At 43.8% G+C, this 16,694-nt stretch overlaps 1 protein-coding gene across 1 annotated transcript in view; it reads right to left on the bottom strand.

Annotated features, from left to right (window-relative positions):
- Positions 1 to 16,059, bottom strand: part of CRYBG2 (crystallin beta-gamma domain containing 2) — a 44,602-nt gene extending 28,543 nt beyond the window's left edge. The window contains 3 exon segments of the mRNA XM_029619087.1: positions 95 to 4,007; positions 13,837 to 15,092; positions 16,039 to 16,059. Of these exon segments, the coding sequence (XP_029474947.1) occupies positions 95 to 4,007; positions 13,837 to 15,092; positions 16,039 to 16,059 (5,190 nt within the window).
- Between the last annotated feature and the right edge of the window lie 635 nt (positions 16,060 to 16,694).

The raw sequence follows: 16,694 nt of genomic DNA, 5'->3' as shown, positions 1-16,694 counted from the left end.
CAGTGTCATCTTCATTTAGTCTCTGAGTGTCCTTTAATCTTATTTTATCCAAACTCTCATCAGCAGTTTGATTGTAAATGTTCTTTGGTGAAACAGTACCTGTACTTTCACTAGCTCTTTGTCTGTTGATGTCCTTTGGTGTGGTAGTATCTACAGTGTCATCTTCATTTTGACTCCGAGTGTCTTTTAATCTTATTTTATCCAAAGCATCATCAGCATTTTGATTGTAAATTTTCTTTAGTGAAACAGTACCTGTAGTGTCACTAGTGCTTTGTCTGTTGATGTACTTTGATGTTCTGGTATCTACAGTGTCATCTTCATTTTGTCTCTGAGTGTCCTTTAATCTTATGTTATCCACAGATTCACCAGTCCTTCGACTGTAAATTTTCTTTGATGTTACAGTACCTTTAGTGTCACTAGTTCCTTGCCTGTAGATGTCCCTTGGTGTTCTAGTATCTACAGTGTCATCTTCATCACCAGCCCTTTGATTGTAAATTTTCTTTGATGTTACAGTACCTGTAGTGTCACTAGTTCCTTGCCTGTAGATGTCCTTTGGTGTTCTAGTATCTACAGTGTCATCTTCATTTTGTCTCTGAATGTCCTTTAATGTTATGTTATCCACAGATTCACCAGTCCTTCGACTGTAAATTTTCTTTGATGTTACAATACCTATACTGTCACTAGTCCCTTGCCTGTAGATGTCCTTTGGTGTTCTAGTATCTACAGTGTCATCTTCATTTTGTCTCTGAATGTCCTTTAATCTTATGTTATCCACAGATTCACCAGTCCTTCGACTGTAAATTTTCTTTGATGTTACAGTACCTGTAGTGTCACTAGTTCCTTGCCTGTAGATGTCCTTTGGTGTTCTAGTATCTAGAGTGTCATCTTCATTTTGTCTTTGAATGTCCTTTAATCTTATGTTATCCACAGATTCACCAGTCCTTCGACTGTAAATTTTCTTTGATGTTACAGTACCTGTAGTGTCACTAGTTCCTTGCCTGTAGATGTCCTTTGGTGTTCTAGTATCTACAGTGTCATCTTCATTTTGTCTCTGAATGTCCTTTATTCTTATGTTATCCACAGATTCACCAGTCCTTCGACTGTAAATTTTCTTTGATGTTACAATACCTATACTGTCACTAGTCCCTTGCCTGTAGATGTCCTTTGGTGTTCTAGTATCTACAGTGTCATCTTCATTTTGTCCCTGAATGTCCTTTAATCTTATGTTATCCACAGATTCACCAGTCCTTCGACTGTAAATTTTCTTTGATGTTACAGTACCTGTAGTGTCACTAGTTCCTTGCCTGTAGATGTCCCTTTGCGTTCTAGTGTCTACAGTGTCATTTTCATCACCAGCCCTTTGATTGGAAATTTTCTTTGATGTTACAGTACCTGTAGTGTCACTTATTCTTTGTCTGATGATGTCCCTTGGTGTTCTAGTATCTATAGTGTCATCTTCATTTTGTCTCTGAATATCTTTTAATCTTATGTTATCTAAAGCATCACCAGTCCTTCGATTGTAAATTTTCTTTGATGTTACAGTACCTGTAGTGTCACTAGTTCCTTGCCTGTAGATGTCTTTTGGTGTTCTAGTATCTACAGTGTCATCTTCATTTTGTCTCTGAAAGTCTTTTAATCTTATGTTATCTAAAGCATCACCAGTCCTTCGATTGTAAATTTTCTTTGGTGTTACAGTACTTGTGGTGTCACTAGTTCCTTGTCTGTAGATGTCCCTTGGTGTTCTAGTATCTAGAGTGTCATCTTCATTTTGTCTCTGAATGTCCTTTAATCTTATGTTATCTAAAGATTCACCAGTCCTTCGAGTGTAAATTTTCTGTGGTGCTACAGTACCTGTAGTGTCACTAGTTCCTTGCCTGTAGATGTCCCTTGGTGTTTTAGTATCTACAGTATCATCTTCCTTTTGCCTCTGAATATCCTTTAATCTTATGTTTTCTAAAGCATCATCAGCATTTTGATTGTAATTGTTCTTTGGTGATGCACTACCTGTAGTGTGACTAACTCTTTGTCTGTTGATTTCCTTTGGTGTTTTTGTATCTATAGTGCTACCAGTTCTTTGTCTATAGATGTCTTTTAGTGTTTTGGTATCTCCAGTGTCATCTTCATTTTTTGTCTGAGTGCCATTTGATGTTATGTTATCGAAAGCATCAGCAGCCCTCTGACTTTGAATCTCCTTTGGTGTTATAGTTCCCATAGTGTCACCAGGTCTGTGTCTGTTGATATCCTTTGGCGTTATTCTATCTACAGTGTTCCCATTTCTTTGTCTATAGATGTTTTTAGATGTTATTATATCCATAGTGTCACCAGTTCTCTGTCTATGCATATTATTTTGTATTGCGTTATCTACAGTGTCATCAGTATCCTTTGTAATGTTATCCAAAGAACCACCAGATCTTTGTCTGTGAATGTTCTTTGCTGTTATAGTATCTCTTGTGTCACCAGCACTTTTTCTGTAGATGTCTTTTGGTGTTGTGCTATTTAAAACATCATCATCTCTTTGTCTATAGATGTTTCTTGATGTTATGGTGTCTACTGTATTACCAGCCCTTTGTCTGGTGATGTCCTTTGGTACTGTTCTATCCATAGTATCACCAGTTCTTTGTCTGTCAACATCTTTTGGTGTTACTGTATCCATAATGCCACCAGTAATTTGTATGTTTCCTCTTTGTGCCTTGGTAACTAGAGTACTGTCAGAAGTTTGAGTGTCTTTTTCTTTTAATTGTACATTAACAATAGTGTAACCAGTCTTGTGCCAATGACCATCCATAGTTTCCTTACTCGATCGGGTTGCTGGGGTGCTGGCAGATACTTCCTGGCATCTTTCTTTGGCCAGTCCATCATTAGTGGCATCTTCTGTCTTTTGCCAGTTGCTTCTGCTTAGTGCTTTGGTTTGCTGGCAGCTCTCTTTCAGGGTTGCAGTGCTCGCATCATCCTTAAGCCGATTTCCTTTCGATGACCTGGTCATGATAGCATCATCGGCATTTTGCCAGTTGCTTTTTCTTAATAACCTAGGAATTATACTGTTGTCCTCATCCTGTTGCAAGTTACGTTCTTTTGGTATTGCAATGCCAGGAGAGTCATTTGCATTTTTCTTGAGGCTTTCCCTGGGTGATCTGGTAACCATACTGTCATGTTCATTTTGGCAGTGATTCTCTTTTTCTGGTCTGGTAACTACAACTTTATCAGGCTTGTGCCAGTGGTTTTCTCTTAGCAATACAGTAAATATAGTCTGGTTAGCATCTTGATGCTTGCTTTCTTTTGGCGACCTGGCAACCACAGTATCTTCAGTATTTTGCCAGTGTTTTTCTTTGAGTGGTTTGATAGCTGTAATGTTATTAGAGTTTTGAAGATTTCTATCTTTAAATGATTCTGTGATTGTAACGCCATCTGATTTTTGCCAGGGACTCTCTCTCAATGATCTGCTTTCTTTAGGATTGTCTGGACCTGGACTCCTACTATCTGTTTCCCTTGTTTCGTTTTTGTGTGGAGAATATAGCTGTGAGAACACAGGGGCATGCGCAACAGGAGTTTTGGGCAAATCTGATGAAGGTGGATGTCTTCTGTCTCTCAATGAAGATGTGCCATAGGGTTTAGAACCCAATGCTACTCTTTCTGGGCCCCTCAATGTGTCATCTTTCCCTTTTCCCTCATTGTGTCTTCTTGGCACACTAGTGACATTCCCTTCGAATAACCTCTCCTCGCCGGGACTCCTGGAAGGAGCAGGCTCTGGGACCAAGTCATTATTCTGCTTGTTTGACACCAAAGAAACTCTGTGAAAATGGTGTTTGACGTCTACCTTTGGCTGTGGTGGAGGCACTTTTCTCAAGATCAGGTTACTAAGGGTCACTTCTGGCTTGGCTTGATGGATGTAAGGTCCATTAGTGCTTCTTTCCATGTCGTTTTGGAAGAAGTTTGACCCTGGCAGGCCCTCCTTGGTGGTCTCACCAACTTTACCCCGTAGATAATGTTTTTTCCTGGTTTCCAAGTTGCTGTTGAGAAAAGATTGCACAAGAGATTAGATCACACATTTCAGCTATGCAGCCTTCTAGATATCTGCACTTCTCTTTATGTTAACCTGTTAGAAGACAATTTTCAAAAGCATTTACCCAGGAAAATTGGTATTTATTTCTGGCAAAGTGGCTTGATTGAAAATTACCCCTCCTCTAATGGGTCAGAAAGTATATACGAGTTCCACAGCACATGGACTTTTAGGAGCAGGAAAAAAAGGTGCCCTTGTGAGGAGGAAAACAACATACTTGTGTTTGATTTTCAAATATCTGCACTGTTTTGCCCCCTCCCTCCATTAATAGCAGGTGCAAAGAATGAGGACATTTTTTGCACAAGGCCTTGGCACTTGCTCATTTTCGAGGAGAGAGTGTGAATAGTTTCTCTGCATTAAACACGCTGGCACAGTGTAAGGGAAATGTTCAGTCCCTTGGAGAAGTTCAGGGATCCGCAGGGTTTTCCTTGGAAAATGCTCTGGCTTGTGCTTTCCCTCCCCCAATCTAATCCCGCCCCTCCCCCCTCACAGTTAAACGTATGGGCATTGGGACACAGCGTGCTTATTCTTACCTGCCCTGGAGGGGCTGGGAAATTTTCAAAAGCCTTAAGTGCAAAAAGCTTAAAAATTTGTCCTCAGCGAGGGCAATTTTGAAAGCAATGTTCAGGGGTAAAAAAAAGCGTTTCACCCGTGGGAAACTGATAGCCTGACAAATGCCCACCCTGAGCACGGGTAAAAAGAGTGCATGCAGTTCCACAGCACGCGCCCTTTTACCCACACGCTAGCGGAGGCGTTTCCAGCACAGGGCTAGATGGGGGTGAGGGGAGAATACTACGCACATTGTTTTGCTCAACAAAAGTATCTGCAGGAAAAGCAGATGCAAATCCTTGCAAGTACTTTTTCCTTTGGCTATTTTCAAAGGAAAATGTAGATAATTCCTCTTTGAGAACTGGTGCATAGACCACAGGTAAAATGTACCTGCGGACTGGGCAGTAATGTGGGCAGGCTGCAGATTGCCCTCCCCCCCCCCCCCCCCAGGAAGGGTCATTTCCAAACATCCAGCCTAACGCGCACGTAAGTCGCACCAATCTTTACAGCGGACTCACACGTCTGCTTGCTCTGAAAATTATCCCACCAAACGTGCCCCGCACGAGCTACATCTGCTGTTCAGCATACAGGAAATGTTCCTGAAAGGTTTACACCTAGACAGTCAAATTTCACAAAGCACGCGCGAAAATCCAGCCACTCCCCCTCTCCCATCTCTGCCCCAGGAACAGCTCTGCTCAGCCTGGGTAAACTTACACATGAACATGAGCATACTCGCACATGTGTACCTGCATATCGGGGGGGCATTTTTTTTAAAAGGCCACTTCTGAACATAAAGCAGTGCTTTACCTACAGAGAGGATGCAAGCTGATGAGAGCCTGATATAGGGGGAGGGGTGGGGGTCAGGGTTGAGGGGATCAGTATAACGAAGAGAAGTAATAATAATTATTGAAAGGTGGTAGAAAAGGTGGGTGTTCACACAAACTTTACCTTATGGAAGTGGTAGGGTGGCTGGAGAAGGATGGGTGGGGAAAATTTGGAAATTGCAGGTAAAGGTAAGTTATGGTTGCTATTTATTTTGTTGATTATGTAATGGTTTTGTTATCGGATTTTATTGTTCTATTGCTTTGGAGTTTTGATTCATGTGATATTATAATATTGACTTGCTTAATAAACATTAAATTACAAAAAAAAAAAAAAAAAAAGGAAATCCCATGAAAAATTACCTCCTAAATGTCTGGTCATCTACTTTCATGCAACAATCTAAGTAACTCAAAACAATGATTTGAACCCAGGGTTGCCAACTCCCCAGATCCTTTCCTGACTGCACTGATTTTTTTTTGCTTTATGTCCAGAAGCCAGACAAAGAGCTAAAGGCTCCAGAAAATGTCTGGATTTTAGCACTCAGAGCCCAGCAGCTATCTGATGCTCCTTCCCCTGTTTTCCTTGTGAAGTATTGGGTCCTTTCACTTTTTATCAAATTGATAAACCTTTCTTTAAAACCCTCTCCCCCAATCCAGTCTCATCTGGCTTTGATTGGGAAGCAGTTCTTGCAGGGCTTCTAGTCCTTGTCTTGTGTTCAGCCACATTCCCTCCCAGGGACAGCCTACAGGTTTTGAACTGAGTGTCTTTACATAAGAACATAAGAACATAAGAAATTGCCATGCTGGGTCAGACCAAGGGTCCATCAAGCCCAGCATCCTGTTTCCAACAGAGGCCAAACCAGGCCACAAGAACCTGGCAATTACCCAAACACTAAGAAGAACCCATGCTACTGATGCAATTAATAGCAGTGGCTATTCCCTAAGAATAATTGATTAATAGCAGTTAATGGACTTCTCTTCCAAGAACTTATCCAATCCTTTTTTGATTGAGAAGGAAGATTGCAACTCCCTTAAAAGTCACCTCCAGTAAGTTTGAGTTGGCCATGGCAGTGTTGATACACAAGCAGTGTTTGGCCTGGAACTAGGTCACACTCCTTGTTCTTTGCAGTGCAAAGCACTATTTTTATTTATCGCCTTCCATTTAGAAATCACCTATCCCGCTGGCTCAAAGCAATGTACAAACACGCGCTACAAATAACAATGTCTTATCACATGAACACAGTCAATATAAATAGCCATTTTAAAACATAGGCAAATACAATAAATTAGAAAACTATTTTTTCAAAACCTAAAAATTCTATTCTAAATTACAAATGACAGAACATTCTCTGTTCCAAACTATGAAACCTCACAATGTATGACATCAACGACTATATAAAACATATTGCTACAAATGGCAAAGTATAACTGCTTTCTCAAAGAATTAATGCCTTTTTAAATTAAATAAGAAGGCCTTCAAAAGCCACCTGAACCTAAGATATTCCCTTTTAAAATAAAAATCTTTCAGAAAAGAGTTCCAGAAGACTAGGGTCACATACGAGAATGCTCAGATTTACATTCAACCTAGCCTACGGTCCTTGATCAAGCAGAAAATCATCCCCAGATTTTCAATGGTGTCCAGAAATATATTTTTTAAATTTTCCAGTTAGGTACAGAAGAACTATACCATGTAAAGCTTTGAATGTTAAGCAGGTGACCGTAAACTGGAACTGGAAGAAGACTGGAGAGGATGGGGGGAATATAATCCATGCTACAGCTAGAGATCATTTGGATCACATGCAAACTACCAGAGTCTTCCATGGCCACCCCACAGACAGCAAATTACAAAAATCTAAAAAGCACTAAAGACTAAGTACTGTCTTAAATGGCATGTTAAATTGTTTTAAAAAGGTTTTAAAAAACACTGCATCCAGAGCCGAAACCAGACCTTTTTACTAATAGATAAAATGTATTTTTACACATCGAGATGGGAATCCAAGACCATGCCCAAGATTTTAACTTGTGGTTTAACCAGAAGTGTCACCCCCATCCAGGCTAATCTGTTATTTTGGAGCAATTAGCTCTGTTTTACTCATTTAGTTTTAAAAGCACTGAGCATTAGTCTTAATCTATTGGATCTCATCCAGCTGGCACTTATTAATGATCCCAATGGAGTCTGCTAAATTGGAATCAAAAGGGAAGTAAATTTGCAAGTCATCTGCATATCACTGTAGCTTAAACCCAAATGATCTGGCGACATCCAGCAAAGGGTGCAGATAGATATTAAATACTGCCTCCTCTGGAACCCCACATTCATTGTACTGGAAGATGAAAATGTCTCCTTCCAAACAACTGATTGGGTTCTAGTGGCCAAAAATGATTCAAAGCACTGTGACACTGCCTCCAACACCCACCGCCCTGAACCTTTTTAACAGGCTCGCATGGTAACAAAAGCTCTAACAGCATCAATACTTATTGCCTCCCAGCATTCCTACTCAACCTCAGATCACCTCTTAAAGAGTCCAAGGCAGTTTCGGTGCTACCGTACAGCCCACAGTAACAGTAGTAGACGTCTCCCTCACTCTCTGCCATTGTAGGCCACACGCAAACTGTGGAATGTAGGCCGGTGAGAGAAACAGAGAGAGTGAGCTGTGTGGGTGAGACCCAAACCAAAACAACTCAGCAAATGCCTAAACTAGTTTGAGTGAGTCATCCCGGCATCTGGGTCTGGCAACATCAAGAATCAGGAAACGTCTCCTTAACTCCAGGGCCATGCCAGGGGGATGTTTTTCCTTTACAAGGCAGTCCCTTGTCTTAATCATTCAGGTCGAGTCTTTTGACCTCTAGCTGGAGGGAGTTTCACCTGTAATTCCCGGACAGGAATACAGTTCAAGGCTTAAGTATTTGCGGGGGAAGGGAAAAGGTGCCATGCGTCCCTCAATGTGAATCGTATCCTCACAGCCAGTTCCCTATTTCAGCACACAAGAGAGAAAAAGAGGAACAAAGTATGAAAGAAATAATAAATAGAAAAAAAAAAACCCCTGGCATAAACTGTCGGCACATTCAGGAGGCCCGGCGATCCCTCAGAGAAGAAGGTTGTACCCGGAGACGGGCAGCCAGGCAGAAGGGGTTTGTGTTCTCAAGCAGCATCTCCTTTGTCCGAAGCCTGAATTTATTACAACTTTAGGAAGGGATGAATAAGGACATCCAAAGGAAAATCTTCTGCTAAGAGTATGGTGGGGGAGTGCTAAGAAGCAGGCAAAATGCTTTAACACTTTTTGCCCAAGATTTTGCTAGCATGTTTTTTTCTGTGGGAAAAAGATCTCCTCTTCCATAAGCAGCAATTAAATCCCTGGGCAAAAGATGCCCAAGTCTGAGACAGTACAAGAAAAGGGACTCACAGGCGTTTTGCTCTGCCTTTGTCTGAAATTGAAATGTGGCCAAGAACCTTTCACATTCCCCGACTGCTCTGCTCCATCTCGTCCCTAGCACCCCCTTCTCTGGGTAACAGATGTGGGTCAGCGTCAGCCAACAGCACACCTGAAGAGGCACTTTAAAAAAAGAAAAAACAGCTTCAAAATTCTGCAGATTACGAGATGTGCCAGAAAGACATTCCTCCCCTCGGTCTGCTCCTTCTTTCCAAACCTGCCCTAGTGACTGCACAGCCAAGTGGGTTTTCATGCTGTGCCCAATGTGTCTATGCACGGAAACGTACACCCATGCCTTTAGCTGGCTGAAAGCCCACCTCATTCTAAGCCTGGGACCTGCAGAGAGCCCAGTTTAGCCTTTTAAATTGTACCTGTTTATGTGTCATTTCCGCAGGCACCCTGAGCCCTCTGGGAGAGAGACTCATTCTACCTGTATGTAATTAGTTGTAAAGTATCCTGCTTAGGGAGTTCTTTATAAATATGGCCACATCAGACTTCCAGGAGCAACCATTAATGAGCATGCCTGGACAGATATAGAAAGCAGCGGTAAGAACAGGAATGATAGGCTGAGGAGAAGACATGTGGGGGAAGGGAATTAGTGTTGGTGTAAGAATGGGAATTTATATTCTTTTTAGTTTATTTCTTGTTATACTGCCTTTCTGGTTAAATTCAAACTGGTTTCTAAATTAAAAGACATCAACTTAATAAAAAAAAAACCACAACATACTGCATACATCAAATCAATAAAAAAAAAACCCCCTATATTACATATCCAAAGAGGTTGGAAACCAGAGAGGAAGATAACTGGGCAGACTGGATGGGCCATTTGGTCTTTCTCTGCCATCATTTGTTGTGTTAATACATAAAATAACAAATCCCACTGTTCGCAGGAATGTACTTTCCCCCAAATATTTAAACTAGACAAAAAATGTCTGAGGAGCATAACTCATCTCATAGAGAAAATCTAGGCCTTCGGAAGCTGCTGGATTTTCTATACCGAAGGGGGCTGTTTCTGCATCAGATTACCATCTTGGGGGGGGGGAGGGGGTAAATATAGTGCTCTGCTGTTCCACAGCTAATTAGGAGTGCTGCACTAAGGAACCTGATTCATGGGTTCAAACTGAAAAGGATCTAAACTCCACCTCTGAAATCACCAAAATCCTCTGAACTCCCCCCTTCAGTTTAATCCCAGCCTCCTCCCCCACAAATTCCAGCTATCGCACTTTTTTCATTCTTACACACATCCTTGGGTGGCTTTTAAAATCTGCTCGGCCCGCGCCGGCCCAACTCGTGCCCATATCTCCCGCTTTTGGTGCGCGCAGGGCTTTTAAAATTCATCTTATAATGAGCAGATGTGAGCAACTTCTGGACTGTTTGGCCACCGTGTCTTCTCTCTTCATATTGTCTGCCCTGAATAATGTACGGTACAGTAAAGGCGGAGCATAATCCAATGTAGACAATGTAAAGAGAGATGCTGCCCTGGCAAAACAGGCCAGAAACGAAAGGCAAGAATAAACTTGCACAGACACAAGATTACACATCACAAGGAAAAGCAAGGCACTGCATCGTGATCAGAATACTGACAGGGAAATTCAGGAGTTCCCAGGAGAAGAAGACTTTGAAGTTAAAATGATCAAACACTTTGGAAGGAATTAACAGAGGCTTTTTTTAACGCAATATTAGAAGTAATTCTACTGCCTCTCTGCCATCTTCTCACTCTAACATATCAATGCCCCCCACCTGTCACACTAACATTGCAAAGTATTTTAGGATTCACTTGCATTTTCTGACAATGTCATCCCTTGCTCTGACTGTTTGGACCTGAGGAAGGTCGTCAAGAAATGTATTGAGTCAGTCCAAATAAGGTGTTGCTTTATTTTATTTATCCACCTTTATCTCTGTGCATTCAGGTGGGATAACATGGCAAGCAAGCACATGACTTTATCCACCAGCACAGCTAAGCAAGAACAGTTTTCCTCTACATGAATGTTCTTTCAGATAAATCTGTGTGCTTCCTCCTTTAAGCTGCTAACCTGCAGCTGGGAGCAGCCATGTTCCAAACTGTTCTACAAATTACCTCACATAGCGTGGAATCTGATTGGTTCCTGCTGTGTGTGATGTCATTGGTGGACCAATCTGATGCAGGGAAGGTGAAGTCATTTGTGACTCTTGCTGACATAGCTGGACCCAGAGATATAGGAGTCAACTTTTAAAAATGATTAGGGGTGCTAAACTCAACCCAAATTACCCTTCCTGAGCTACAATGAAGGGGTTTGTTCAAGCACACACAGAGCTGGCAGCTTGGCCCACAGGAGTAGGAGCTGGAAAAAGAAAATCCAATAATAATGATTTAGCTGCTGTGTTTTTAACTGGTGCAATGTGAATAGTGCTACTTGCCATTCTGTGCTCTGGTGATACTGCACAGTCCACTTCTGTTATCTTTTGCAGCTTCTTTTATGATTGCTGTTAACATTTTATTGCTCTCCTGCTGGGCTTGGTGCATTTTTCCCACTCCCACTGTTACAGCTAGCACGGGGGCAAAGTGTGTGCACAACTCACCCCTGCCCCAGGAGCCAGCCATGCTATCGTCATGGAAACCAGATCAATGTCCCATCACCGGGAAGATGGTACACAAGAAAACCCACAGATGTCATGAAGCGAAAGCTCCTCCAGACAAAATCAGCTCAGAAACAGGGCAGCCGAGTCTGCTGGAAACGCTGAGAATTTTCTCCTTCAGCTCAGGCTCTGGCCCTTTCTGGATTTCTTGTAAAGGAGAGAATACTGCAATGTCTTGCTTATTGGTTTGCCAACCAAGTATTTGCAAAGCTTGCCACTCATACAAAATTCTGCTGCATGCATTATAAAAACAGAGAAATGTGACAGCAGAAAAAGACCGTATGGCCTATCTAGTGTGCCCATCCACCCAGCTAATTTAGCTTTATAATTCCCATCACTCCCTCAGAGAACCCCCTGTGTTTATCCCAGGCTTTCATAAATTCAGATACCGTTCTTGTCTCCATCACCTCCACTGGGAGGCCGTCCCATGCAACCACCACCCTCTCCTTAAATAAATATTTCCTTAGTTTACTCCTGAGTCTCCCCCCTCATCACAAGATCCCTCATTCTACAGCCTCCTTTCCATTGAAAGAGACTTACTTCCTGTGTATGGAAACCTCTGAGATATTTGAATGTCTCTATCAATCTCCCCTATCCAACCTTTCCTCTAGAGTGTACATGTTTAAATCTTTAAGTCTATCCTCATATGCTTTAGAACAAAGACCACTGACCAAGTTAGTAGCCTCCCTCTGGAACAACTCCATCCTGTTTGTATCCTTTGAAGGTGCGGTCTCCAGAATTGTACACAGTATTCCAAGTGAGGTCCCTATACAGGGACAATATCACCTCTATTTTTATAGAAACGTGACTGCAGAAAAAGAAGAAACGTGTTGGCTGAGGCATGTGGCAAAAAACAATGCCAGTAGTGGTTTAAAGTTCTATGTCTGGCATTTAAGGCCCTGTGAGGGAAAGATCCGAAATATGTGTAAGATCAACTGCACTGATCTATGATCTGAATCGCATATTAAGATCTCTGCAAGGAACTGTTCGAGGAGCCCTCTGTTAAGAAAATAAGATTGGTGACTACTAGACCATGGGCCTTTACATTTTTTGTCCCTTATTTATGGAAAATGTTACCACTGCAGTCACAGCTAGAAAGTGATTATAAATCTTTTAGGAAACTGATGAAGACTCGTTTGTTCCAGGAAGCTTTCAGTGGAGAATGTGAGGGCTGTATAAAGGGTAGACCTGCTGATCTGATGAGGGATGGGAGATTGAAATTATTTATGGGATGTTATGGTGTGATGGTTTTTATGTATGTGTTATATGTTTTATATATTTTGTGTTTTAAATGTTTGTGTCTGTTGTTTCATGCACTGCCATTTTAAGTGTTAGTTACTGTACTCTACCTGCAGCACTTGCTAGGTATGGCAGGATTGAAATTTAACAAATTAGTGGATGAATTGATTAATTTCCCCCGTCAGCTGTACCAGTCACGGTGCAGCACATTAAAATGAAGACATCCTACATACTCTTCCATTTTATCCACAAGCATGGCCCCTGTGGCAGAATATCTGCCCCAAGGAATCAGCATTTTGCCACTCTGTCCTAGAAACAGCCCAGGTGCCAGGAATTGCACATCTGGTGCACAGACCACCCTCAGTATTCCACCGAGCCCATCATTAAAGCATTCTAGGACTGTGGCTGGCCCTGGGGCTCAGGCGACAGCTTATGTTCAGGTCGCCGGTCTGACAAGGCCAGCATCATCCAGGCAACACCTCAAGCTCAGGGACTCCTGCCAGCCAAAGAGTGGTGCTAAGGGCAAGGCTCCTAGGAGACTTCACGCCAGCCTTTGGGACTGGGAAGGGCTCTGCTGCTGCCTGGGGTGGGGGTGGGAAACTGAGAGGGGGGGCAGAAAGAAGGCGATATAAAGAATTCCGAAATAGAGGAGAAAGCCAGGACCCTCTGGCTTCATAAAGGAGTCCACCTGTTCTAAATGATGAGAAAAAATAATAATCTGATACCATCAGGGAGGGAAAAAAATCCCCTCGGCTGTATTCAAAGCACTCCCACATTCATTAAACAATCAGGAAACTCCGGTGAGAGACTTGAAATGGAAACAAGAAAGGAGCGGAGAGCCCCCTCAGTGAGTATCTACGGATCCAGTCCCCTCCTCTCTTTCTAGCGCTGAGCCACTACCCTCATGCCTCTCTGTATCTGATGTCCAGGAACTTTTGTCAGCCAAAGCAGGCACAGTTGCTCTTCCCCTCTGTCTGCCTGTCTCTGCTTGCTTCACTTTCAGGCCGCGCTGCCTCGCCCTCCCATTACTGCACTTCCAGTTTATTGAAGCTAAAACTGGTCTAGGCAGCCCATTCCTGGCTGTTTTTGTGTTCCCCAACCTGCAGCACCAGTGTTGTGGTCTTACCTGGGAGCCCAGGGTCCTGAGCTGAGGGTCCTTTCCTTCCCAAAGCCTGGGAAGAGCTTGCTGTACTGCAGGATCCCTCCCGTGTGCTCCTCTCTCCTCCAGGGTCTCAGCACCCAGGGCTCATTCAATGTCACAAGCAGCCTCGTGACTGGGTGTGTCCAAGCTGTCACCTTGGATCGCTCCGCCCACTGCCTGCATAGCTGGGATTCCTTTCTGACTGACAAGTGGGGAGGAGGCAGGACAGGTTTCACCTGCCACCGCTGCCCTCCTGCATTATCCTCCCAGTCACGCTTCACTGGGATTCCTAACCCCTCCGTCACCTGCTGCTTTGGTTCAGCAGCTGTGCAGGATCCCGGTCCTTCCCCAGATGTTGCATCCTCCACCTGCTTATCTCCTCCCTCCCTCTCCTCCTTGGTAAGGGTAATCGTGATCTTGTATTGGACCTTGGTTGGTCTTCTGGAGGCAGGAGCTAGGAGCTTGTTAACAGGGAGCAGGTCCCCTGTTGTTCTGGGATTGGATTCATGGCTTAGGTTCCCACTATCCATCCCTTGGTCTTCTGCTCCGCTGAGCTTGTTATAAACTGGGCTGGAGAACCGATTTGTCTCTGGAGCCTGGCTGGATGGCTGGTTTGCAAACTCTGCAGATTCATTCTCCCCAAAGCCGCTGATGCTTGATTGGTTTGATGGACCTACTAGACTAGGGCATGCAACATCTGAAGACAGACACGATTGCAAAATACTCTGGGCCCACTCTGGAAGAGCTTCAGTGTCCCCACTAGGCGAGGGAAGGGACTGTTGCAATAGATTTGACTGGATTGCTTCCTCATTGGTGCCATCGGTGATGCTCAAGAGGAGTGAGTCCTTGCTAGCAGAGACAGAATCTTCCTGGAGTGTGCTGCCCTGGTCATACACTAGAGAATCAAAAGAGGTGGAGATCTCCAGGTGACCGAGATTCGTCGATCTGAAGTCCAGCGTTTTCCGGGGCACAGGAGACTCTTCTGGAGTCTCCTGTCCTCCCTGGTCATGTCCTTTGAAACCAGACCGGTTTCCCAGGTCAAAGCCACTGCCCACTGCTGGTCTATCCAGCCGCCCCACAGGCCATGAGCCATCTGTTGAGCTAGCAGGACTTCTGCTGAGTAGCCCTGAGGGGGAGAGTCCCATGTTGCTGGGTTTCTTTCGGCGCCAGGTCAGGCTCCCAAAGCGCCTCAGGAGGCTGTTTTTCCTCAGATCAGACTCAGAGTAGCTAAGAGCACGGCCCTAGAAAGAAAAAAAATACAGAGAAAAGTGAACAAAGGAAATGGGACCTCAAAGGCTCTGCAGAAGGTAAAGTCAGTGGAAAAGAAGGATAAAGGGTGAGAGAAAGCTCCAAGGAGAGCAGTTTCAAATCCAGAATAAGATTTTTTTCCTGAGGTTATTACTAGGCACCACAGGTTGGGACATCTGATCCTTTTTCTATTTTCAAGACCCATTCACGAATACAGAATGCCAGCAGCTTCTCTCTCTGCTCCCCACTCCTGAATCAGAGCAGGAGCCCACTCCCCTCCTTCCATGCAGCAGTGTGACCCCCACCACCTCTTTTCTGGGCCCCTGATAGAATAGAGTGAACCCCAGTGTCACATTCCTTCGGCCCTGCAGTGTGTGGAGCACATTTTCCTCCAGTACCAGCAGGTTCGCCCCTTCCACTCCCCCCAACGTGAGGAGGGAAGTCTCCGTGCACACCCTGTTCATGTGGAAAGAGCTGCAATTCCAGAAATGCTGTTTTTAGGGTGTGTTGCAGCGCTAGGGGCACATACTACTCACATTCAGAATAAAAGTTTAACCCCTCGTTCACCCCCCCACCACCACCACCACCACTAAGGAGCTGGGCTGTTCCCTCCCCCCTCGTTCATCACCTCCAAAGCACAGTCAGCAGACAGATGGGGAGCGTGAGGGCAGATGCAGGAGCAGGGAACTGTGGAAAGAAAACAGAGTCTTCCCAGGTGTTTCAAGGTACTGACTAGTAATTATCCTCTTATAAAGGATTAGCTTTATTGTGATGTGTGTGATTGGGAGTATTTGTGTATCTATTTCGGCAGGACCCCCAAATCAGGTTCTTTCGCCTTCTCTCCTTCTAGCATTCCCCTCAGGTAAATCTTCAGTGTAAACAGCCTCCACCCAGCCAAGCCTCTTAAGCAGCTCTGTCAGAAATGCAAGGAGACCTTACCTGCTCTATCTCTGCACGCATGCTGCACCGATTCAATTACATGCTGCATGCCGAAAAAATGTTTTTTACTATACAGCATACTGCAGTGCACATAGTCTACCACATACACTGCAGGCAGAAAGAAATGTATCCTACGTACATGGCATGCAGCTGAAATCCCACTGCATGCCCCACATATCCCACTGCATACACTATATACAGAAAAAAAAAATCTCTTCCGCATATACTGCATGCAGCACATATTCGTGTGCACACAAAAAAAATATCTCTCCTGTGTATACTGCAAGCTGCACATATCCCACTGCATGCCAGACATATCCATCTCACTGTGCAGGCTGCCTGTTGCACAAATCCCACTGTGCACACTGCATGTTGCACAGATCCGATTGCACACACTGCATGCTGCCCAGATCCCACTGTCCACACTGCATGCTTCACAAATCTCACTGCGCAACTGCATGTTGCACATATCCCATTATGCACACTGCAAGCTGCACAGATCCCACTACGCACACTGGAAGGCAGTTCAAGTTCTTCCTGGGCTGCCAAATATAATATGGGGCTTGGGTGAGCTGGTAGCCTGACTCCCCTCCTCCATGTTATTCTTTCTTTTAATTGGCCATTTCATAGTTTAATTTTTTTTAAATCCACCTCTT

Source organism: Rhinatrema bivittatum, chromosome 11, assembly GCF_901001135.1.
Source record: "Rhinatrema bivittatum chromosome 11, aRhiBiv1.1, whole genome shotgun sequence".
Lineage (NCBI taxonomy): Eukaryota > Metazoa > Chordata > Amphibia > Gymnophiona > Rhinatrematidae > Rhinatrema > Rhinatrema bivittatum.
Note: the sequence above shows the minus strand (reverse complement) of the source record. Positions and strands in the feature narration are given on the sequence as shown.